Raw genomic sequence first — 27,087 nt, 5'->3', positions numbered from 1 at the left:
GGATAAATGTATAAGAAAAAAAATCAAAAGCCAATAATGGTTGTATATCAAAAAATAAAGAGTGAACAGCCAAGTAAGTATTGTAACAAATCAAAAGGCAACATGACATCATCCAATATGAAGGTGATGATGAGACCATGTGGATATTGCTTGCATACCTATGGGATTTACGGCGATAAACTGTAAAAACACACGGTCTATGGAATCCACTATCTAGGGAGGACCTTCATCCTGGACCAACACCTCAGAACAATAGGTAGAGAAATGGATGGTTCCCCAGACATGAGAGAAAGTAAAAATACCCAACACCTATTGGCCCTCCTTTGTGTCTATCAGCTTAATCAATGACTATGGAGAGAGGGTGGGATAACAAATTTAATCAGGGAAATAATAGGAGCAAATAGTGGAGCCCAAAATTCAGAAAAATTCAATCAAGGAGGTAATAGTAAAACATAGTGGGTTCCAAAAGTCTTAATACATTTTTAAGCTAAAATCTTTGGGATAGTATGTAAAAAATTAAGTTTTGCTGGAAAGCATTATATGAACTGACAGAAAGGGAAGTGAGCAGAACTAACAAAAACAATATACAGCAATATTGTAACAATGATCAACTGTGAAAGACTTTGCTATTCTGATCAATACAATAGTCCAAGACAATTCCAAAGCATTCATGATGAAAAATGCTGTCCATCTCCAGAGGAAAAAACAGATGAATTCTGAGTGCAGATGTAAGCCAATTTTTTTGATTTTCTTTATCTTTCTCTCTCTCTTTTTCAAACACACACACATGCTCATGCACATATGTGTGTTTTCTTTTAAACCAAGGCTAATGTGGAAATCTATTTGTGATTTCATATATGTAATTGATATTATATTGCTTGCCTTCTCAAGGGATCATGAAGGAGCCAGAGAGAATTTGGAATTCAAAATTTTAAACAATGAATGCTAATTTTTAAAAATTTAATTAGGAAACATTTAATGAAATTTTAAAAATTACATTTCCAAGTATTTTTCTCATAATAATTCTGTGAAGTGGGTGTATCCTACCCAATTTATAGATAAGGAAAAATATTTACACTTAAAAAATGTGGGTATTCCCCAAGATTATGTACTTTGCTCTCTCCTTTCTTTCCTAACAATCCCTTTCATTCATATAGCTTCAACCACTGTTTCTATGAAGGTGATGTCTAAACTTCTACTTCCAATGTCACTTCTGATTCTAAGCCTGCATTTTCAGCTACCAACAGAAAAGATCCATCTGGATATACCATCTGTACCTCAGATTCCAAAATCCAGCTGATCAATCTCTTCCAGCAAACCTGTTCTTCCTTCTGACTTCAATATCCATTTACCTAATCTTGCAGTTATCTTTGATTCTTCCCTTCGTCGTGTCTCTTAACTTCAAAGTTACCAAGTTTTATTGACTCTCTTCTGCAATTTCTTTCTTCTCTCTAACCCTACTTCTCTCACCCTGGTATAGGTCCTCATTCCTACCTTCACACACAATTGCAATAGCCGTTCCATTAGGCCTTCTTGCCTCCATTTCCCTCTTCACATGCCTACCAAAATAATCTTTTCTATGAATAGATTGCTTGGTTCAACATTCTTAAGTAGTTCTCTATGGTCGTCTATGTGAGTTCAAACTTCTTAGCATGATATTCAAAGTCCTCTATAGTTGGGGTCACCCTCTTTCTAGCCTTAGCTGCAACACCAAACTTAGCTTCAGCTAAACTAGTCTGCTTTATATAAAGAGTAACCCAAACACTTAATGTACCTTTTAATACTTAGGACTTAATAATTGAGAATATTGCCTTTGCCTTGGAACATCCTTCCTTCTCTTTGCTTATTAATTAGTCAGCATTTCTTAAACAATCATCTTTTTAATAATTCACATTTACATAATGCTGTAAAGCTTTAAAAGTTCTTTATATGAATTATCTCAAATGGTCTTCAACACCCCATTCAAATGCCCCTCCTCAATGAAAACTTCCTTAGAGATCCATTATTGGTAACAATCTGTGCCTACCCATCCACCAACCTGACAAAGTACTTTGTTTTGCGATTCATTCATGTATGGTTATATATTACTCTACCTGTGCCTTATGTACCATTAGACTGTACCTTTTTTGAGTACTTTTTTGTCTCTCCTATTATCTAGAAGAATTCTCTGCACAAAATGTGCTTAAAAATGTTTGTTTAATGAATCAATGAATGGATAGTTTCATAGACAATAGATATGTGAAGCAATAAAACAGAAGGAGGTGGAAAGGAGACTTAGAAATCAGATACTATTTCAGATGGACAAATATCAGAGGAGCAAACAAACTAAAAATCAGGCACAGAATTGAAGTAAAATAATATCTGTTCATGACAATGGCCATACACTCCCTAAAAGGTGATATTTCTTTCATATTATATATTTTAGGAAGAAAGTATGTAGTTCACTTTTAGAAAGAGTCCCTTTGAAAGGTTTAAAACTAAATTGCAATATTTATAGAAGTTCAGTTTCAGTTTACTGAAAGATGATCTTATGTGGAGTCCTCATTTATCAAGGATGATGAAAATGTAAGAGGTAAATAGCTGAATCACTTACCTATGGAGAAGGAGGTTTGTAAGATACTCTCCCTTTCTCTTCTTTCCCTCAAAGTCTAAGCAGATTGAGTTCTCTTCATTTATTTCAAATACAAGATTTCCTAACAGTTAGTTACCTTTAGTACTTTCTTGATGCCATTGATGGTTGAGGTGAGCAGGGAATGAACTTTAAGGTCATCATTGACATAATCTGCATGTCTGATACACATGTAGAGGATGTAAGCAGGAAGACATGGAACTGTGCCTGATAGAGTCTGAGGTTTCAGATCTACCAAAAAATAAAAAACAAAGGAGTTACTATTAAGAAGAAACCAGAAGATGCATAATCTTGGCTCACCATGTAAAAAAATGTTGTAACACAAGAGTAGGGACAGCTAGATGGCAGAGTAGACAGAACACCAACCCTGGAATCAGGAGGTCCTGAGTTGAAATCTGGCCTTAGACACTTAATATTTCTTAGTTGTGTGACCCTGGGCAAGCCATTTAACCTCAATTGTCTTGCAAAAAAATTATAAAAAAGTAAAAAAAAAAAATAAACCAAGAGTAAGACACATTTCAAAAGCAGTTTAAATCTTAAATGATTAAATTTATGAGAGTAAGGGGTGAAACAGACAAATCACATTAGTATTCCACCATTGCTCTCATAATTGCAGCTGACTTTCCCGAAGAAAGAAGCTGAAAGCCATTTTGTACAGATTACAGAGCATTTTCTGGACAAGTCAATCTTGTCAATTTGCCCTCTCTCCTTACACTGCCTTAGGCACAAGAACTCACACAACAGGCCACTATATCCACAGTAAGATATTTGCCCTAAGGAAGTCTCACCAGTTTTGCTTACTAAAGGTGTGTTTTTTTTTTTTGGGGGGGGGGGCAAACTTGGATTTCCTAGCAAATGCTATTTTACAGAATTAATTCACCCAGGAATTATTCTGAATTTATTTTTAAACCTTCTCTTTTCACTGTTTGGACTGCAATATTCAGGTGTTCTCTTTGGCTCTTCATATCTATTATAGAAGGGTAACCAAGTGTGACCCTCATGGATCCTTAGTGCATCTGTGCATCAAGACAAGAGTTTCTAGGTAAAGAAAAGGGTTATAAAAAATTAAAGATAAAACTAGAAATTTCCAGAGCATAAAATTACTTTCCTTTTGGCTACCTAACTCTTACATCTACATTCTCTTAATATTTGCTATTTCAACTGAAGTTGACATAATCTCCTTTAGCAGATGGGAATAATAACAACATTAGCAGCTAGATTTTCAAAGTGCTTTCCATGTATATGATCTCATTTAATTTTCCCAACAATTTTGTGAGATTGGTACTACTATTCTTTCCATTTTCCAGATAAGGAAATTGAACCTCAGAAGGGGAAAGTCATTTGCTCAGGGTCATTTGGCTAGTAAATGCCTGGGACAGAATTTGAATCCAGGTCTTAATGTCTCAAATGTCCAATTTTCTATTTGCAACATCATGCTGCAAGTCTTGCCAAGGCAGTGTGACAGAAGAACCCAACCCCTAAGGTAGTGTGATTCTGCCAGGTACAGGGAAATGCTAAGGATTGATCTTTTCTTCCTTGGATGAAATTGCATTTACTGTTTGTCTTAATGATTTAATAACTATTTACTGTCTTGTGGCAACTTTCACACTATTAATATTTAATGTGTGTTTTTAGTGACTGTCTTATACTTGTTTACTAATGTGTCTATCTTTTTTCTACTTCCCTCTCTATCCCTCCTACTTCCCACCTTCCACCCCCCTACCCCCAATCAAGAATCTGATAAGGCTGAGTGTAAAGTTAACTGTCTAATGTACATTTGTTGTTCAACTAAAGAAAAGATCTTTGGGGATATGGGAGAAGTAATTAAATTACCTAAATTAATAGGCTATTGTTAACTCTCCCTATACACTATTCATTTACAAGGGACTGTATTATGTTTTCTAAGCACCAAATACAAGTAGGATTCATTTTTAGGGTCCTTTTTTCTCTTAATTTCACATCATGAATTTAAGAATCCCACATTTTATATTAATGCGCCAAACCGCCAAGACTGAAGTCTGAATTTTAAAATCAATATTCAGCTTCTATATATCATCCTGTGTTTATTTAGTGACTGATCACTGGGAAAAATTCATCTTTATAACAGGTACTAGGTCAGGATCTAGCTTTAGGAGGTATATTAAACACAAAACCAAAACCACAACTACATTGTATTCTCCTGGTGGACAGGTTTGTGTATTGTGTATAACCTTACAAATCCCCACACAACCTAGGAGAATAGATGTCAACACATCCTTCTGATTGATGGATCATCTCTGAAACTAGTATAGCACATCTTCCTTCCCTTCCTTTCTTCCTTCTCTCTCTTGAGATCAGGCCTCCTATCTTGTCCAGGTTCTAAGTATAAGGGCCTCTCACAGACCCAGGCTGATCATCCCAGGATCTTTGACTGCTCTGTTTCCATCCTGGGTTGGTTTGTTCCTCTTTGGATAACCTGGTGGCTTTTTACTCTTGAAGGACTCATAATATCATTGTCAGTGATAGTATGGGCATGCAACTGCCTTGGAACTCCCAGAATGAAGAGAATTGCCATCTCCCTGGTGGAAGAGATTATAGGAGCACACTACCACGTAGGCCACAATTAAGACTTTTCAAGACTCTCTCATCTCTCTTATTCATTTTCACAATGAGTAAATAGATAGATAAAATTTCCCCTACGTATTATTTTGATTATATCCCATATATTTTGATGTTGTTTCATTGTTGCCACTCTCTTTAATGAAATTATTTTTTCCCCTATAATTTATTCTTTGACAAACTAATTCTTTAGGACTAGATTATTTAGTTTCCAATTAATTTTAATCTGTCTGTCCATGGTTCTTTATTAAATGGAACTTGCATTATTTTTCTTGCATTATTATCTAAAAAGGATCCATTTCCTGTTTCTGCTTTTCTGTATTTGGTTGTGAGGATTTTAAGCTCTAACATATGGTTTATTTTTGTACAGGTGTCATGTACCACTGAGAAAAAAATATCCATTTCTTTTCCCATTCATTTTTCCCCAAACTTCTGTGATGTCTAACTTTTCTAAAATTCTATTCATCTCCTTAATTTCTATTTTTTTGTTTATTTTTGGCTAAATTTATCTCGTTATTTGAGAAAATAGAGCAGTTGAATGACTTGCTTGGGGGTTTACTTACAATCAGAAGTAGAACTCAAGTTTCCTGATAATAGGTTTTCTCCTAAACTACAAAGTTTTTCAAATTAGCTGCCCACATAACTCTGTTGTAGAACAAACCATGACTAGAAGCAGCCAGAGGATATCAGTAGGGAGAAAGCCCTTCTAGAGCACTGAAACTAGCATCTGCTTGGGGTCCATTAAAGGGAAAAAATCTTTGAGAAGTGCATCCTGTGTGCAAAGTCTTTCCTAAGAATAAATTTAGAGCTTCTAAAAATATATGTACACACACACACACACACACACACACACACACACACACACACATTGATATACACAAACATAAGCTGAGACTAAAATCCATTTGGCCCAGTCTCTTTCCAGTTCTCATGGAAAATCCTTCTTCTATGTTTGAGAAATTCTAGAGTCTACTATCTTGCCCTAATTCTTTGAATCAGGCAATAATAGGTGGATCAGAAGATTCCTGAATAGTTAGTCAGTATGGTATCCACGGATGAATCATTTCATCCCTGCCACTGAAAGCACTTTTACCTCCAAAAGTCAAATATTAGCAGCCCAGCCCTGAAATCACAGAGAGATACACAGTGGCCTTACTCCAGTGGCAGGGATACATTGTATCTGGGCTTTGTACCATCCTAACTCTATCAGCACAATACAATTCTCAGTCTAAACTCCTCTTCAGTCTAAACCCCAGAGAACCAACTTTCAAATTCCCACAAGCTTAGGCTTGGATATAATCAGACCCACTGAAGACCAAGTGTCCATTTTATCAAATTGTCCCAGAATTTCCAACGCAGCTACTAAAGTGAGAAGGTCATAAAACCTTTTTCTAACCTGTTACCAGATTCCGAATGAGGAGGGGCTCATCTTCTTTGTAGTACTCCAGCATTCCCTGGAAATCCTTCTCCTTCCTTTGGACTGTGACCTGTCTGGTAAGTTCATGCCGTTTTCTCTCACTCTGTGCTAATGCTTGGGCAGCTAAAGGAGGAAGAAAGACAAAAAGAAACATTAACTGATGCTATAAGGCCAGCTGAGAAGATGTTCTTGTTGGTTGTTTGTTGTGTGAATTTTGTTCTGGAAAAAGAACAATAACATCAGGAAGTCTTGGCGTGCAAGTGACTTGGCTTTCAGTAAGATAGGGCCATGCAGAGTTAACAACTTCTCTTTCTCCTCTAGGTTCATGGGAATCCACTGGCAAGACACAAGTCAGCCCAAATGGCAATGGCCCTGGATGCAGTGGGAGAAACCTGACCTTTTTAAGCTAAAGTCTTTCCCTGGTCTTATTTTGTCTGAGGCAACATATATTCAGTAAAGGCTAGGTAGGAATTGAAGCAAAAGATGATCTAGTTTGCCTTCACAAAAGAATCACTTGGGTAGAAAAGACCCGTAATCAGTGAGTAGAAGGAAGATCAGGCCTCTACCTGACATATTAGGATTTTCAGCTTCCTAGGACAAAACCCTAACCTCTGGCCTCTCCTAAGAGTCTCTAGCAGTTCACTGTGCACAGCCTTCTAATTTTTTTCTTTTCTTTTTTTTTTTTTTTTTAAACACTTTACAAGGGCAGAGACAAGCCCAGCTGCCTGAAGGACTTATGACAGCAACCGTAATAATACTCACTGGCCTGGTCTACCTGTGCTTGAAAATTCTAATCTCTCTTCAGGGGCATATATAACATTAGGGATGATGGCTGCTCCTATTAATTAATCCTAATAATTCCATAATGGACAGGACATCTTTTAGTTCTTTGTTCCCATTTAGGATCACAGGAGAGAGAATGGGCACCTGAAGCAAAAGGGTCATTTAGATTAGTCAAAAAACCATGGGCATTATGATATAGCACTGTGCATATTTACAGAATCTGATTTAATGTCATTAGCATTTAATTGTATTTACTATGAACCATGTACTCTGCTAGTCATCAGGATTTAAAAGCCAGCAAAGTGATCCACGATATCTTTGATATAAGGAATTCTCAATGAGGAAACTCCCTTTACAACAGAGCTGAAGGGGACATTGAGAGATTAAATGACTTGACCAGGTTAACACAGCCAGTGTGTTGGGGTAGAATTTGAATACAGGTTTTCCTAAGTCTCAGGCCAGTTCTCCATTTCTAGATACTATGACACAAAGACAAAAATAAAAACAAGCATTATCTTCTCTATAAAGTTGTAGTGAAGGGTAAGGGAGAACTATTTTTATTGGATATTTCATATAGAGCCTCTAGGGGCAAAGGGTTAGACTGGATGATTTCAAAGGTCCAGTCTACCTGTGTCTGAAAATTCTAATATCTCAATGGAAGATATATAAGATGGCTGATTCTTTAATTCCACAAAAAGAAAAGGGGAAATGGGCAAGATAGCTTTTAATTAATAATTTCAACCTCAAAACTAAACATTTAATAATAATAATCCTTGTCCATGGTCATGAGGATTTCAGAACTGATAGGTGATTGGCTTTCTAGAAGCATTTAGTCAGAAAAAAATTTTCAGTTAGCTAGTTCAAACATAAAGGCTAGGTAGGTTTCTGGAAAGACTCATCATATAATTGTGCTTCTTATATCATAACAGCCTACAAAAATAAAAATGAAACTAATTGGTTTGAACCAAGGGAAAGAAATGTTGAGGTGTTGACATAATGTAAGAAGCTAACATGAATAAAATGGAGATTCCCAACTAACAAACTTTTACTGACGACCTACTGTATGCAGGGCCATGAGAGGGCACAAAGATTTATAAGATATGACATAACTACTTTGAACAAATGTATCAATATATAGACAATGGATATAGAAAATAATATAAAAAGATTATAGATATTGATAACAATATAAAAGCATAATATGCTAAATGCCAAAAAAGTGGTGAAGGTAAAATATACTTGAAATCAGGGACTGAAAATTCATTCTAGCTAGAACAGTTAGGGAAGGTACTTTTTAGGGGATAAGGAGAAAGAGATGAAGAGAATAAATATAGAGAGTAGATATAGAAAAAGATATTTAGAGATAGGGACTGTAGAGGTGCCATGGAAAGCTACTGAAGTTTTTTGAACAGCTGAGGATATGTTTGGGTAGTTAAGTGATGCAGTGGATAAAACCGAAGGCCTGGAGTCAGGAAGACTCATTCAATTTTCTGAGTTCAAATCTGGCCTCAGACACTCACTAGCTGTGTGACTCTGGACAACATTTAACCCTGTTTGCCTCAGTTTCCTTATCTGTAAAATAAACTGGAGAAGGAAAAGGGCAACTACTCCAGTATCTTTGCCAAGAAAACCCCATGAAATCATAAGAATTAAACACAACTGAACGACTGAGCAAGAGGAAACATGTATGTTGAAGTCCTGCTTTTCCTTCAAAGTCCAGCTCAGGTATCATGTTCAGGAACCTGTGTCTTAGGTTCAAGTGATTTTCTCTTCTCAAATTTTTCTAGAGCACTTGTTATGATCTCTTTGCTTTTATTACAATGTATTTTGTAATAGATTTTATGGATATATATTCAAGGAAACAAAGAAACAAAACAATAAGATCTTAATAAGTAGAAAGAAGTACTCAAAAAGTCAGGAAAGTTCTTAGCAAAAAATAGGAAACAAAAATTCACTTTTCCCAGATAAACTTCTCTCAGAACAACTACCTAATCCTAGGTTCTGCCCCTTCTCTCTCCATGCCCAGAAATGCCAACTCTCATCATCATTATTAAGTACCTTCTAGATCCTGGACTTTCTTCATATAAATCTTCAATTGTTTTTTCAGTTTCTTCTCATTCTTTTCCAGTTTTTCTACCAACTCTTTGAGGTCCTAAAACCAAATGTAAGAATTTAGAGGAAAAAGATGTGTAAATCCTGTGTATTCCAAGAAAGGGGCTCATCCAAACCCTGCCAACAGTTGTCTCTGAAGAATAGCAGGTACCATTGGACAGCCAGGAGCCAGGTCCAATTCAGAGTTTGTTTTCACATTAGACTATACAAATAACTTGACATTCAAGCCTCCTGGCAGCCTGACAAATCCCAGTTTCTCATGTTTCCTTGTCAACCCAGAAGGAAGTACACACCCAATTTGGGTACACAAGAGGTGTACCCTCTAGATCTGGGTGAGGTAGGTGATTTGCACGAGACCAATTAGAACTGGGAGAAAAAGCAAGATGGTGGCTGAAGCCCCACTGTTGCTACAATTCCTTCTGAGTTCTCAGCAGCCACTGGGAACAAAGTTAACTGAGCAATGACCATAAGGGACCTAGTGTAATTAGGAATGATTTCATTGTTAGTAACAGTTGCTATATGTCCCTGAAAGTCCCTTTCCCTATAGTCCATGAAATAAGTGGAGGAAGAAGCTTTTTTCTTCTCTCCTATTTTCAACTATAATACCAAATTCCTTCCTTATCCACCTCCCTCTTCCCCATCCCATCCCACCCCCCAAAATGAAAATGGGGAACTCATTTGCTAACTGAGGACCTGAATCCTCTGGATGGAAGCTCATAATAAAGACTGATTTACACCATGCTTTTACCATGGCAGATGACTCCACTTATGTTTCTATTGCCAAGGGTAACAATTTGTTCGGTTCAAGGGAGAAGTTCTGTTTTAATATGGCCCTGGAGAAATAAGGGTGTTTTACAAATTTGTAAACTTGTTTGAATTTCCTGCATCTTCAGCTTTACTCATTTGCCAACTTAGGACTTAGATCCTCGGGATGGGGGCTCATAATAAAGACTGATTTACACCATGCTTTTACCATGGCAGGTGACTCCACTTACATTTTTATTGCCAAGGGTAACAATTTGTTTGGTTCAAGGGAGAAATTCTATTTTAATGTGGCCCTGGAGAAATGAGGGTGTTTTACTAATTTGTAAACTGGCTTAAATTTCCTGCATCTTCAGTTTTACATCAGGGTTCCACGATTAGTCAATGTCTTTTTATACCCTTTAACCTCTCATTTGGATCATTTGTTAGGTTTCTGATCTTTAGTCACAGCTATCTTTTTCTCCACCTCAAATATGAGCAGCTAGGTGTCACAGTGAGTAAGTACCAAGCTTGGAATCAGAAAGATTCATCTTGAATTCATCTGAATGCAAACCTGGGCTCAGACACTTACTAGCTGGTGACCCCAGGCAAGATACTTAATCTTCTTTACCTCAATTTCCTCATCTGTAAAATGAAATGGAGAAGAAATGGCAAACTATTCTAGTATCTTTGTCAAGAAAAGTTCTAATGAGATTATGAAGTCAGACATGAATTAAAGAATCAAACAACATGTGTATATATACACCAAAATATGTCTTTATATGTATAAGTAAATTGCATCTTCTACTCAACAATATGACTCAATTTCTTTGTTTTTAATCAAAGGGAAAAATCCATAAGAGCATTGCATGTCCTAGATTATTAAACTGATTCTTATCACGCCACTTAGACAAGAAGCTAAGAATTAGTTAGCTTTTTAGAACTTAAAATCTGTGGATCACTGGGGCCTAATTAAATTTTTTAGCACTAAACTGGACCCTGCTTGGAAATATAGGGTAATTGAGTGGATGGGAAGGATGAGAGTTTGTAGATAAATATAATTCCTTTCTTTTTCTTAGGCTTCCAACTCATTACTTCGGGAAGTTGTTACCATTTAACTCTACCCTGAAGCAATAGAATTTCCTTCTAATCCCTATTCCATTTACATTGCTTTTTTTCCCCCCCCCAACTTAGACAGTAAGAAAATCTCTTTACTCTGTCATATACAACACATTCATAAAGGACAAATAGGCCATCCCAGGTGAAAGTGTTAGTCCTCAGGGATAATGCAGTGTGAGAGCCATGTTCTTTCTCTTGGGTCACGCGAGTAGTAGGGGAAAGCCCTCAACAATGAGCCAGAATCAAGGCTATTTAGTTAAGCTCTTGAGGCTTATTTCTCATATATGTTCAGGGACTTGTGCAAAACATTCCTGCCTCTCTCAGCTGACTCAACATAGAACAAGAATAAACTTGTTTGGAATAAATTTTAAAGTTTTTGAGTATGAAAGTAGCAATTTTAGGAAAAAAATGTGTAAATTGCCATGTTACTTTACATAGAGAGTACTACAGTTTGAAGCCTAAATTAGTTCCCAGGAGGTCTTAACTTCTTTACCAATTTACCTATTTTCCTTTTGAACAGTGTCCTTATAATTTCTTTCTTCTGGCTCCCAAAACCATGGTTCACTCTGGTTGTTTCTTACCACTCAGGCCCCAGCAGTCAAGTGTCCATCCTCTTTCAAGGGGACAGGGACAGAACTGATAAGTGATATTATCAGCACAGTAAAGTCCTGGGTCAGGATGTTATGTGCTACTGACTGATCAATAGATCTTTGTGTCCAAAAGGGGATTCTGAGACAAATATTACAATAGCATTATATTTTCGGGGTTAGAAGGGATCTCAGCAGCCATTTAAGCCAACATGTAAAAGGAATCCTCACTATACTCTACTCAACAAATAGTTATCTAGCTTTTCTTTTGAAGACTTCTTAGGAAAGAGAACCTATTCAACTTTTGGACAACTTTGTTACCAAATTTCTATCACAAGTTCTATCCAATGCCACTGATTCTGGTTTCTGGAGCTAACAAAACACAAAACAATATACTTTGTAATACATCAAAGAGAGTTATCATCTTCCCAGAATTTCTATTCCCTGGGCTAAACCAATTCCTTCAATAAAATGTCATAAAACATGCTGGAATTTTTTCAAATTTCATAACAATAATGATAAAAAAATGTTAACTGTGAACATGAACTCCATTATCCTATATAAAGAATGTTATCAGTCCCCATTTCAAAATAATATTGACATTGCTATTGTTTCACTTGATCCTCAGTATAACCTGGGGGTGAGGAGGAAGATCATCACCATTTTATGGAAAAAACTAAGAGATGAATTACTCATCTGATCCTGTGTGTTAGAAGGAGCTAAACTAGGTCTTCCTGAATATGAGTCCAATGCTCTATTTCTGCCCTAAATCACACTGTTTTTCCTTGGATTTTAGACATGAAACAACTGTTAAAAGTCCACCATGTTTATGCCCCCAAAGCTATTAAACTATGCTTAGTCTTTGACTCAGCAATATTGCTACTAGGTCTATACCCAAAAGAGATCAAAGAAAGAAGAAAAAAAAAAGTGTGTGTGTGTGTGTGTGTGTGTAGATATATATAATTTATGGTAGCTCTTATTGTGGTATCAAAGAATTGGGAATTTAGGGGGTACCCATTAATTGAGGAATGGCTGAACAAGTCATGCTATATGACTATGATGGAACACCACTGTGCTGTCAGAAATGTAGATGGTTTAAAAAATTGTGGCAAGATTTGTGTGAATCGATACAAAATGAAGTGAGCAGAACCAGGAGAACAATTTATACAAATAATCAACTTTAAAAGACTTAGGATCACTGATTAACACAATGACTCACGAGAATTCTAAAAACTTTATGATGAAACATCTCCCTTCCTTCCCTCCCTCCTCCTTCCTTCTTTCTCTCTTTCCCTCCCTTCTTTCTACTCTAATCCATATTGACCTTTCACTTCTGTAAATTTGCTGTTAAATCTGCCATTTATCTCATGGGATCTCTCATCATGTTGCCCTTTGTGGTTATATGTTTTGTGTATGTACATCTTATCTCCCTAGCTAAATGTTAAGCTCTTTTTTTTTTTTTTTTTTTTGAGGTGACTGGGGTTAAGTGACTTGCCCAGGGTCACACAGCTAGGAAATGTTAAGTGTCTGAGGCCATATTTGAACTCAGGTCCTCCTGACTGCAGGGCCAGTGCTCTATCTACTGTGCCACCTAACTGCCATCCAGACTGTAAGTTCTTTTATTTCTCTAGTATTTATCTACGTTGTTCCTAGCACATGGTATTTGTTATGCTGACATAATAATACATTGTACAGCTCTTATTCCTGCTCTAGGGGCAAGGGCATGATTTACATCACCATGTGACTATACACATTTCTACTAAGACAAGACTTTTAGGTAGTACATGTGGTCTCCTTACCAGGTTTTCATTGGTCAGCCGGGATATTTCTTGTTGGACTCCAAATTCCACCTGCGCCTCAGGAGACAAGAGGAGCGTCTGACAGAAGCTCTGCTGCTGCTTGTCCATCTCTTCCTTTAAGGTTTCAATCTGGCTCCTCAGTGACTCCATCTCTTCCTCGTGCTCTCTGCTCTGGGCCTGGAGCTGTGCTTCCAATAACCTACAAAAGGAAGGAGAGCACACTAACTTATTTGTCAAATCCCTGACCTCAGTTGAGAAGAGACACACACAGAACATTAGGCTGGCTTCTCAGAGAAGCAACAAAAGCTGACTTTCAGCAGAGGATGCAAGCTGAGACACTGACAGGACAAAGAAAATGAGAATTTTGGGACGAGCAAGCAAAACCATTCTGAAAAAGCTAATGGCAAAAATGGGCCATCACAGGACTTGTGTCACTTCCTAACTGTTAAAAATATGGGGAATTTTGGCAATAAGGGCAATTTCAAGGTTAAGATACCAGAGCAAAGAATAACTTCTCCTTATGTTTTACTAGGGTGCTATAGTTATCACAAAAATACTGACACTCACCACAAAGGCCAAACGGGAACCCTTTTGTTGGAAGAAAACATTGGCACAGAGAAGAGATTAACAAATGTTTGCTAAGTGACTGATGAGTTGATCTAGTTGTTTTCCCTTTCATAAAAATAATAGTTCACATTTCATAGTGCTTGAGGGTTGGCAAAACACCCTCCTCACAACCACTCTGTAAGATAAGAATAAATCATTACTCTCATTTTACAGATGTGGAAAGGGCAAAGTTACTTGTCCAAGATCATACAGCTAGGAAGGGTCAGAGTTGGGATTTAAATCCAGGACTACTGCCTCCAAACTACTTGCTCTTGAACCAAGAAAACATGGTACACAACCAACAAGATTATGTGATGATCAATTGTGATGGACTTGGCTCTTTCCATCAATGAGGTGATTCAAAGCAATACTAATAGATTTGTGATGGAAAGTGCCATCTCTATTCTTAGGCTGAATGTAGATCAAAGCATAGTACTTTTTTACCTTTTTTATGTTATGCTGTTATTTGTTTGCTTAGTTTTTTCTTCATGTTTTTCCCTTTGATTTTTCTTGTGCAGCATGACATATATGGAAATAGGTTTAGAAGAACTGCACATATCTTGATTATTTATTGTCTTGGGGGGAGAGAGAAAAATTTGGAATACAAGGTTTTACAAAAGTGAATGTTAAAAACTGTTTTTGCATGTATTTGGAAAAATAAAACACTACTGAAAAAATTGTACTTGCTCTTTTCACTGTATTCATTACAAACTTTTGAAAAAAAATTGAATATTTGTTCCTTTATCCCCTAACATCCTCTGTTTGCACAGATATACTTTTAAAATAGCTTAAAAAACTATTTGGAAAAAAATTGTTGGTAAAGAAAGTTCAGGATGAACTAAGAACATTAACTGGTTTGTTAGAGGCAGAGGGATCTAGATTAGAGTAACTAGGAGAAAGGAAAAGACATTTGGGTGCTAGATTCTAGTTAACTGTGTGACTTTGGGCTAGCACTACTCTTTGGGAAGTAACATAGTGTAATGAGCTTTGACCCAAAAGTCTCAGATCTATCACTTGATAGTTGTGTGTTGTTGGGTAATTCACTTAACTTCTATGAGCCTCAATTTCCTCATCTGTAAAATAGCAATGATTTTTATATTCTTTTCACAAATTTTTCATGAGATTCAAATGAGAAGGCATATGCAACCATAAAGTACTTTAAGCTTCATTTACAGCAATATAAATGTAGTTTTTTATTGTTTAGTGAATGAGGATGAGGATTTCATGATGATTAAGGAAAGATGTCCCTTCCCTTTGCATGCTAACATATTTGATCACTGACTCTTCAGACTCACACCTTAAGAGTGATGAGAGGAAATCAAGGAAATGTAAATATTGACTGTGGAGCCTTAGTTTCACTCTAAAATATCCAATATTTATTATTCATATAAAATGCTGATATTCTAGATAGATCTGTATTCCAAATATAGCCCAGAACTTACTAGATACAAATCTATCTCCCAGCCTTCTTCAGGATATAAGGAAAAAACGCAACCAGTCTCTAGCACAGTATCATGTATAGTGCACATATGTCATCAATACTTAAATACGAAAAAAACTGGCCTTACATGTATATATCAGAGCATAGTAAATTAAGATTTGGAAGAGACTCTAGAGGCCAGACATTAATTCTAACATGTCCATTTTACAGATGAAAAAACTGTAATACTATAAGGGAAAAGACATATAGTTAGTAAATACCCAAGGTAGTATTTGAATACAGGTTTTCTCGAGTCTAACTCTGGTGACCTAATCCACTCTACCACATTTCAGGAGGCAAAGCTACAATAGCATTTACATAAGACAACCGTTTACTGTGTAAACTAGGAGATGTTTCCAGGGACTCTTAGAGTCATAAGTGTCTGGAAAACGAGCACAGAAACTTCCTACTGGGAGTAGTTTCTTGCTATTTGAGAGGCTACTTTTGGAAATTGGAGGAACCAATCAACACCAACCACTTAACTCCCATTAAGGGGTATGGAGTGGCCATTTACAAGCTGAATTATTTTACTGTTTCAGGTCAGTTGCTGGAAAGTGTCAGCTCTTAAGGTTAGGATACCTTTCATGAAGAAAAAGATAACTGAACACCAGGAAGGTCAGCAGGAATGAAAGGCTACAAATTCCCACTTCATGGGAGTTAAGTGGTTGGTGCTGATTGCTCCCTTCACCCACTTAAACATCCTCTCTACTCCTATAGCCAACTGACCAGGCTCCTGAGGAAATGGCTTCAACAGAAATGCTATCTCTCTCATCACCTTGGTTCTAGGTGATAAGAAATCATCTTTTCCTTCCCTCATACCTGGAGATTCTCTAATTTCTGCCCAATACGTGAAAGCCTAGTTCAGTTTGAGAATATCTGTTAAAGAAAAGAAAGCTAAAACAGCTTTCTTAACATTACCCAAAGGGATTTGTCTCTATCACAGTGGGCTCCAGAAAGCTGTTCAAAGTCTTTGGTTAGATACAAATCTGGTTTCTTCCAATAGCCTTTAAACTAACTACTGCATAATATGAGGCTCAAATTGCTATGGTAAGGAACAGCTTGGTAGTACAATAGATAAAACATCAGGCCTGGAATCAGGAAGACCTCAAAACTTATTAGCTGTGTGATCCTAAACAAATCACTTCACCCAGTTTGCCTCAGTTTCCTCATCTGTAAAATGAGCTGGAGAAGAAAATGATAAACCATTTCACTATCCCTGTCAAGAAAACATCAAATGAGATTACCAAGAGTCAACCATGACCAGAATGCTTAACCAACAAGAGTAGTGCAAAGAAAATGGGACCAGAACAAAACTATTACAACTCTTCACAATTATGCAATGCTTTAAGGTTTAGGAAGGGCTTTATATAGATCATTTGATTCAATCTTCACAACAATTCCTTGAGGAAGGTGCTTTTATTCCTATTTTATAAATAAGGAAACTGAGGCTTAGTGAGGTTCAGTTATTTGCCTGGGGTTATATGACATTCCTGGCTCCAGTCTGTCTAGCACCCCATCCCCTGGGCCATTCCTTGCTACCTCTCTGTACACTACACTAACTGTAATTTGAAAGCAATAAAATTTAGCACAGATGGAAAAATGAACAGAAGGGCACATAACAAATAAGATATTTTTGTCACTCTTTTGCTAAAATGAACATTACCTTCTTGACAGACTACAAATAATTAATGCATGATTTTATTCCTTATTTTGGTAGTAATAATAGTTATTATTTGCTATTGATAAAATAGTTACTTTAAATTTTACAGGGGCATTATGTTCACTTTCCCATTTGATCCTCATAACCATCCTATAAGATGGGCACCACACAAGTTATTAGATTTACTCTTACAAAAGAGAAATGGAAGATTAGAGATATTCAGCAGCTTGCCCATAATCACACATAGCACATAATGCTATCATGGGTCAAAGAAATTAAAATCCAGGTTTCTATTGATTTCAATTCCAGTTCTCCTTCTTATCTCTTGTTTATTTGATGACTATCGTAGAAGCTGCTTAAATTTATGATAAAAATTATGTCTTAAAAATTGAAAAAAACTGGATTTCTTAATCTCCATATGATGTTGGGCAAAGTTATTTATCCTTTCTGGTCCTAAGTTTATTTATATAAAATGGGAGTTAAAATGTCCATCCTGCCTCTACTGGGAAGTTATAAAAGTTAAAGGAGAAAATATACATGGAATTTCTTAGAAAAGACTCCAGCTCTGGGGGGCAGCTAGATAGTGCACCAACTCTAAAGTCAGGAGTTGAGTTCAAACCCAGCATCAGGCACTTATCAGACACTTAATACTTACTAGCTGTGTGATCCTAGGCAAGTCATTTAACCCCAATTATCTTGCAACAAAACTAAACCAACCCTGCCAAAAACCTATTCCAGCTCTGGACAAATGTAAGGTATTGAGACTCCCATGATTTCCCTGTTCATGGGACAGCTCTAGCCCTACTACAAAAAGAACAGTGAGAACAGGATTGAGACATCAGGCACCAAGCATGTAAAAAGTCTTAGTGGGTAACCCACGACCCTACTTCTACTTTTGTTAATATAAAGCCAGAACAAGTAGCTGAACAGGCAAAACAGGCAGAGCAGAAGCAGGAAGGAAACAAGATTATTTGACCTGGCAACTTGCTTTAGGCCTTGGTAGGCTAAGCCGAGTTCTCCATCTTCATTCAAATATCCCCAGTCCTCAGTCTTGCTAGAAATAAAGGACAGGAGAAAAAAAAAGGAAACCAGTAGATAGAAAAGAGAGATAGTTAGACAGATATATCAGAAGGGAAAGTTAAGAAAGCCCAGTGAGCCTAGCTATGATTCAAAAATAAAGGAAGGAAGGACACAGATGGAAGGATAGCATTCAGGTAAGTGAAAGATAAGATGATTATCTTATCGCATCCCTCTCAAATGCGTGGCAAAACCTGGGGGGATTATCAGTCTCTTTGTTTCTATGTCTAGTTAACCATGTGGGGGACAGACCTTTCGTACCTTGTGCCATCATCACCTTTGATTACTGCAAATAAACCCTGCAGGGCAAACACATCACCAAAGATGCAGAAAAGGATAACTTACATGTGGTGCCTCTGGGAATCAGCCCTAATGAGGAGGAGGATGGATAAACTCCCAAAGCACAATCAAAGGCTATACACACACACACACACACACACACACACACACACACACACACACAGTTGCATTTACCTGAATGACCAAGGCTCAGGGAGAGAAAGAGAGCAAGGAAAGCTTGCAAAGCCAAAATGCAGAGGAAAGAGTCCACTTCATCGGTGGGTAGAGGGGATGAGAGTACTCGAGATGATATAGCAAATGATTTAGAATGCCAAGCAGGAAGACAGAATGATTCACCACTACCTCACCACCTACAGATTCATGACGTTAATGATTTTGAGACAATCTGGCACTGCTTAAATAAAAAAAATAAAAAAAAAGAGGAATGCATGCAAAAATCTGGTGTCTTTTGTTCAGAGAGTGGCTATTTCGTAGCATGTTTTTCCTGTCTTGGATTCTAAAATTTTTGAGGACAAGTGAATATTAGCCAGCCCTAATGCCAAGCACTGCTCCAGAGTTATGTGCAAAAAAAGCAACTTAGTGCCTTGTATTTGAAAATTGAACGGTTCCATCCATCTGTCCATCTCTATATAGTACCTAGAATATCAGACTTTTCTCATTCCCATACTACTACTCTCTTCTCCTTATTCACAAACTCACACCCTGTTCTCACTCTGTGCTGAGGAATTTACAGAACTCTTCTGCTCTGTGATCTGTTCATTACAAAAGTACTTACTGCCATTGGTTTGAGGCAATAGATACTAATAAGGGCATTGGATAATACACTGCAATTGCCCTCATGGAGCTTATTCTCTTTCTTTTTAAATTTCTTTAAAAAAATTTTTTTAGCTATTTTTTTTTTTTTTTGGTTTTCAACATTCACTTGTATAAGATTTTGATTTCTATTTTCCTTTCCACTTTCCCTTTTTTCCTCCCAAGATGGTAAGCAATCTGATGTTATATTAATTCAATATTATATCAATTATATTAATTAGTTACATTAATATAATTAGTTATATTAATCAAAATTAAGATATCATATTAAACATACTTCCACATTAGTCATGTTTTAAAAGAAGAATCAGAAAAAAAGGGACAAACCACAAGAAAAAAACAACAATGAAAGTGAAAATAATATGGAGCTTATTTTCTAATAGGATTCCTATTCATTATTACATTAGAGGTTTATAGAACAAAGGGGGCAAAATTCATTACTAAGGACAAGACGGAGGGTGAGAGCATTTTTCTCTCTTCTTTAGAAGAGTTAGCTTATGAGTTAGGTTTCAAAGGAAGAATAGGGATTCAATAGGTAAGGAGGGAGAAGGAGAGAATTCTAGGGGATATATATATAGAGAGAGGGGGTGGGCAAAAGCATGAACATGGAAAAAGCAAATGTCATATTTGGTATATAAAGAGACATACTAGAGTATGGAGAAGAGAGAATGAAAGCAGCATAAAAATATGGACAGTGCTAGAATTGTGAGCTCCAGGCAAAGTAATACTGATTATATTCAGAAGGCAATGAAAAGTCATTGAAGGTTTTTTAAATGGAGGAGAGGTCTGACAAGATCTGGAAGTTATTCTAAAAGTGGAAGATGGGTCAGAGGGAGAAAAAGTGAAGGGAAGGAGACCTGTTAGGATATTCTTACAATAGTCCAGAGTGTGGCAATGGGGCAGGTCCTAGGGTAGTAACAGTGGAAGTAGAGACAAAGGGAGTAACAAAAGACTTCAAGAGTAGAAACAGTAGGACTTGGTAACAACTGATGGGCAATAAGAGGAATGAGTCACAAATCATAGAAAGATTCAAATATAGGAGAAAAGGTAAAAGAATGGTAGTAACCTTGACTTAATGACATAGTGATGTCATTAAGAACAGGTTTAGTGAAAAAAGATATGTTATTTTTGGACAAGTGGATTTGAAATATTGATTGGCAGGACATCCAGGTGAAGAAGCTAGATGAATAAGTGCTAATGCCTAGGTAATATATTTTATAGGTATAATATTTTAACTGGAGTCTTTTAGTTAAAGCTATTCTTTAACCCAAAGCAATGACATAGCTGGGAATATCTGTAAATGTGGTTGATCTTTGGAGGAAAGATCACAAACTTTCAGAAGTAAAAGTGACCTTTGATATCATAAAGCATAGAAATATTCCACTGATTTCACATCCATTGTCTTGCTCAGTCCTCACAACCACCCCTCAAGGGAAGCAGGATAAGTAAAATGAGGAAACCGAACCCCCAAAGTTCAAGCAGAACCCAGATCTCTTTGAATTCTCCTCATTGCTCTTCCTACCACACAAGACCTATTTGGGGATGGAGGGAATTCCTTTAGCACTATTTCATTCAAACCTTATAGATGGCTATCTGCATTCTATCCATACAATATTTTAGTCGTACCATCTCCCTTCTTCCTTCCTTCCCTTCTAGAAGAGAACACTCTTGCTTTCTCTACTGAAGAAAGTCTTGCAGAAATCTGAGAAGGCAGCACAGTAGAAGACACATTAGTTTTGAATCAAATGACTTGTATTTAAATTGTGCCTCTACCTTTATTATTAAATAAGATAAGCTACAATCTCCTAGGATCTCAGCTTATGTACCTATATGTAACAAGGTAGGGTAGGTGGAGTGGACTGATGCTGTGATCTTTTCTAACTCTAGATCTATTTTTCTATGACTTTTAATTTTTGGTGATTAACTTTTTTTTCACATCTTCAAATTAAAGTATCTTGCAGCTTTTCGGATAGGTTCATACAATCTCAAAAGTTTTCAATAGTGTAGTTTGCTTCTCAATATACCTGACCTAGAAATGGCTCAAGACATATCAGACCCTCAGATATTTATCAATGGAAGGATTATCATCATAAGGGTATAGAAGAAGGAAAGGATAGAGTGAATGGGAAGAAAGTTAAGGGGTAAAAAGGACAAAAGAGCTTTTTGGATTTTTTTTTTCAGCCAAAAACTGAGAAAGATTTTTCTGATTTCCCTAGTTAAGTTATTGTTGTTCTAAAATGCCACCTAGTGGGTATATTAGAAAACACAATTCTATGAAAGAGTATAAAAAGCATAAATCTGGGAATTAAATCAATCAACTCATATTTGCTGATGGCCTTCTACATGATGACAATATTTCAGACATCAACTGAACATTATTTACTTGATAAATTTAAATCATAATAACATTTGATTGGATAGCAATATTCTTCTAATAATCAGGAAACTAGACTTCTGTCCCCTTCCCTTATAAGTTCCCCCTAAGTGACATCAAAGGATTCTTTAGATTAGAATTAGACTAGTCTAATTATAGACTGAACATTAGAAATAATTTGGTCTCATTCTCTATCTTTACACGTAAGAAAAATGAGGCCCTGAGACAAGAAGTGATTTGCCCAGGATCATACAGTGAAAAGTAAAGGACTTAATTCAGATGAACTTGAGGATTTCTTTCCAGCTCTTTGGTTCTATTTTTGTTAATTTGGGTATTTATAATGGTCAGAATGACCTAGTTGTTCTTAAAACAATATTGCTGTTGCGGTATACAATGTTCTCTTTGTTCTGCTCAGACTTTTTATTATTTTGTACAAATCTATCCATGTTTTTCTAAAATTATCAAATTCTTTTCTTATTACACAGTACAGTGATAGGTGTATAAAATGATTGACATATAAATATAAATGCATATGTGTATATATTCATGTTTGTATCTAATGATTCTACTTTTTATTTTCAGTCGTTTTAGTCTCACTCTTTGTGATCCCATCTGGGGTTTTCTTGACAAAGATACCAGAGTGGTGTGCCATTTCCTTCTTCAGCTTATATTACATATGAGGGAAATGAGGCAAATAGGTTTAAGTGACTTGCTCAGGATCACACAGCTAGTTGGTGTCTGAGGCTACATTTGAACTTAAGTCTTTCTGACTTCAGAGTCAGCACTGTATCTATTGCACCTCCTAATTGCCCTTTTGATTCTATATTCTATGCCAAAAATTCTTTTATATAAATGTGATAACACACTAGAATAGGTCTGCAAAAAATGTGATATAATCTCTATCCCAGGAGCTCTGCAGAAATAAAAACTGGCAATCACTTCTCCTACATTGTTGAAATGTTATCTGCTTAGTGATGATGGGGTTAGAGCATTCGACCTCTCAAGGTCTTTTCTAGGACTGGGATTATAAAATTCTTATCTCTAAAAAAAAAGAAACCTTCTGAAATTGCCTGTCTGGATTTCACTTTTGTTTCCCCCCACCCTATTTCCTGGTCTGGTTTATGAAGACATCAGGAATACAAGAAGTCTTCATTCTGTGAAATGAGGAACCCAAGACATCTGAAGTTTCAGACGTGATCACAAAACACATAAATTATTTGTAGTACTTGACAACCTGTTTTTCAGTAAAAGCATATGTTGTTGCTGGCAATTGCAACATTTTTCAGAAACATCGGGGCATTTTAAACTCCAGGAGAAAATCATAAGTGTCTAAGCAGGTATAGTGAAAGGAATTATTTCTATACCCAGATCTGAGAATTCAGAGGCTCCATTTCACCCATATTTTATTCAGTTAACATGAACCTGAAGAGATTTCTTAGTCTGGTGTCTAAACTTAATTATACACGAGCCATAAAGACTTCAGGCAAATCTCAGTGAAGTTCCCCTTTCACTCCAAACACTCTCCTATTAATAAACAAGGTTAATTGTGCTTAGTAAGAAAAGGTCCACTCAGAACATGAGTCATGTCATGTATACTTGCATAATGTATATACATATCATGGTATTATTATCTGTGTACCATACATACATGTGCCATGCATATGTATACTAGAGAACTAGGAATCAACAGCTGTTTTTTACATAGAATACTCTGCTGCCCTCGGGCCATGTTAGTACAGTCTCTGTGCTAAATGATTGGCCCTATAGGGTTTCTTAACTCTGGCAAATTGAGTTGGAAAGGTGACCCAGTAGAATGAACATTGAATGAGAAGTTTAGTTCTTCTTTAATTCTGCTCCTAACTCTGAGTGATCTTGATCAAATCTTATTAATTTTTAATTTTAAAAACTTTTAGGTCAAATACTTGATGCAGTGGATAGAACAACTGGTTCTAGAATCAGGAGGACTTGAGTTCAAATCTGAACTCAGACATGTACTAGCTGTATGACCCTGGGCAGGTGACTCAATCATGATTGCCTTCCCCCAAAAAAGTTCTTGTTAACTGAAAAAAAAGATTATTTTTTAAAAAAAGAACAAGTTATTTCCCTCTCTCTGTGCCTTAGTTTCTAATACAATATAAAATAATCCAGACCACAAGATTATAGATTTTGGAGCTAAAAGGGATCAGCTAATCTAGTCTTATTTTACAGATGAATCTTAATTTTGGCTTTTTTCCTTCCTGACTCTATAAATGGTGGTGAGATAGAGGGAGGGAAAGATAGATATGAGAAGATCAAGAAAGATTTTGTTTTCAATATCTCATTTCAAGACCTCATTTCAAAAATGCGACTCAAGAGAACTGAAATTTCTTGACCCAGGTCACAGAGATAGTATTTGACAGAAACATGATTTCAGCCCAGATCTTCCTGACTTGGCCAACTCTCTCTCCAACATACTATGCTTGTATTTATCACTGTTCCTAAATTAATTCCTTTTCCCCCACAGTTAAAAAATATAATTTAATTTTTATTGTCAGTTCCAAATTTTCTATTTCTCTCCATCCTTGCCCCACTTATTGTGAAATCAAGAAAGATGATATTTATACCTTCATATCTTCATGTTTCCCCATTAGCCATGTTTCAAAGGAAAACAAAAGGAAAAGAAAATAAAAAGGAAAAATGTTTCAATTTAAACTCTGAGTCTCTAAGTCCTTTATTTGGAGGTGAGTTAAGTAATATTTTTTAACATAAGTCCTTTGGAGTTTTGGTGGATCACTTAATTGATCTGAGGTATACTAAGTCTTTTCACAGTTAGTTAGCTTCATGATTATTATTGTTAATGTATAGATTATTATCTTTGGTCTGCTCACTTTATTCCATATCAATTCATACAAGTCTTCCCAGGATTGATGCAAGTATCCCTTTCATCATTTTTACAGCACAATAGTTTTCCATCACCTTCATATACCATAACTTCTTTGGCATTTCCCCAACTAGTTCTAAATGAAGTTATAAAACCTTGCTTTCTCTTTCCCAGGTCTATAAATTGGAGGGGAAGATAGAGATACAAGGATCAATAGGGATTCTCTATGGGAGTATAAACATCAATGTTGGGGGGGGGGAAGTTCCTTATACACTTACACAGCACACAATTTATGTTTAAAATATAAAATTCTATAATGTGGAAGAGGGAGCTGTATTTAGGAGAAAATAAATTCCTCTTCTTTTTAAAGAATCTTGGGTTTGCTGAGAGCAGCCTTTAGCATAGTGAGTTGCCCTCCTGGGCAGGAATCCAAGAAATCATTAGTCAATGTTATCAGATTTCTGCCATCTTATGCATCTGCTTGTTCTCCCTCTCTGAGCACCAAGGCAGTCATAAAGTTCTTTCCACTTCGAGGCAGATGTGCCAGGTTGGCCTGGAGACAAAACACCCCACAGCTACCTAAAAGGCACCCAATCAGTGGGGGAACCTATTCTTCACCTTTTTTTGGGGGGGAAGGGGTCATATAAACAGTTCCTACCCTGTGTTTAACTCCACCTCAGAAGTTATTCTTTTCTAATTTGTGGGCTGGGCTTACTGAGAATTGAATTATTTTAACTATAATAGAAGCTATTTTAAATTTTATCATCATCTTCATTATTACTAGGGAATTACTAGGAAAGACACAAATTCAGGATATTAAACTGTCCCTGAGAAAATACAGTGCTGAAGCTTGGCATCCTGCCAGGTGTTTAGAGGTAATAAAAAGGAAACTGATAACAGCAAGTCTCTGAAGATTAGGAGGATGTCACTGCTGATTTGTCAGGACCAAGCACATAAGAAGTTTTTATCATCTAAGTACTTTTATCTTGGCCCATGATAATTTAAAATGACTAAATCTGGATTTTAATTTAAAACTCGAGAGATTCCCCTTCAGTTTTTTCTGTGTTCTCCGCCCTCCCTCCCTCTCCCTATCTTCCTCCCTCTTCCTATCTTCCCCTCTCTGTCTACATCTCTCCCCCATCTTTGAGAATAATTTTATTTCTTTAAGAATAAATTCATCTAACTTGACTTTTCTGGAAATGTTTTTCATAACTTCATGTGTAGTTTCTTAATTGTGGGGTGAGGATAAGGGAGAGAGCCTAGAACTCAAACATTTAAAAAAAATGTTTCCAATGTAACGGGGGGAAATATTAAATAAATAATTTTTTTTAAAAAGAATACATTTATCATTGCCATTCTTTGGAAAAATCATGACTAGGGATCACTGTGGGAAGACCAGTGAATTAAATTAAGATGCTCGGAGTACAATCCTATTCCTGGCTAGCTAACCATGTGTACTGGACTAATTCTCTTTATGCTTCATGTTTGGATTTTTCTCAAATGTACTTCCAGTTGTAAAACTTTATGATTTCAACCAAAAGACCACTGTATACAGCAACGACAAGATTATGTGATGACCAATTGTAATGGACTTGGCTTTTTTTCAACAATGAAATAATTCAAAGCAATTCCAATAGACTTGGGATAGTAAGAACAATCCATATGCAGAGAGAAAACTATGAAGACTGAATGTGGATCAAAGCATAGTATTTTCACTTTTGTTGTTGTGGTGGTTTGTTTGCTTGTTTTTTTTTTTTCTTATTTTTTTATCTTTTGATCTGATTTTTCTTGTGCAGCATGACAAATAATGAAATATGTTTAGAAGAATTGCACATGTTTAACCTAGATTGGATTGCTTACTGTCTATGGGACGGAGTAGAGGGAAGGAGGAAGAAAAATTTGGAACACAAGGTTTGCAAAGATGAATGTTGAAAACTATCTTTACAGATATTTGGAAAAATAAAATATTTTAAAAACATAAAATCATTTTGATTTCATGAAGTATGTACAAGTGAACTCTGCTAAGGTAAGGTTCACTCTTTCATCTATAGCTAGGGTCCAATTAGTACAAATAACAAATCTCAAGAAGTAATTATATTATTCAAATTTGAACTGCATATTTCTACTGGGCT

General features: G+C 36.3%; 1 protein-coding gene across 1 annotated transcript in view; it reads right to left on the bottom strand.

The window, feature by feature from the left end:
- The window catches only part of MYO5B (myosin VB), a 518,558-nt gene that overhangs the window by 18,688 nt on the left and 472,783 nt on the right, over positions 1 to 27,087 (bottom strand). Inside the window, exons 30-34 of the mRNA XM_051969631.1 lie at positions 18,508 to 18,585; positions 13,786 to 13,984; positions 9,486 to 9,579; positions 6,624 to 6,767; positions 2,709 to 2,860 (exon numbers count right to left, since the gene is read on the bottom strand). Coding sequence (XP_051825591.1) covers positions 2,709 to 2,860; positions 6,624 to 6,767; positions 9,486 to 9,579; positions 13,786 to 13,984; positions 18,508 to 18,585 — 667 coding nt within the window. The remainder of the gene's footprint in view (positions 1 to 2,708; positions 2,861 to 6,623; positions 6,768 to 9,485; positions 9,580 to 13,785; positions 13,985 to 18,507; positions 18,586 to 27,087) is intronic.

The sequence above is a fragment of the Antechinus flavipes genome, chromosome 1 (assembly GCF_016432865.1).
Source record: "Antechinus flavipes isolate AdamAnt ecotype Samford, QLD, Australia chromosome 1, AdamAnt_v2, whole genome shotgun sequence".
NCBI classification, from domain to species: domain Eukaryota; kingdom Metazoa; phylum Chordata; class Mammalia; order Dasyuromorphia; family Dasyuridae; genus Antechinus; species Antechinus flavipes.
The sequence above is the reverse complement of the archived record's forward strand: the minus strand, read 5'-3'. Positions and strand labels throughout refer to the sequence as shown.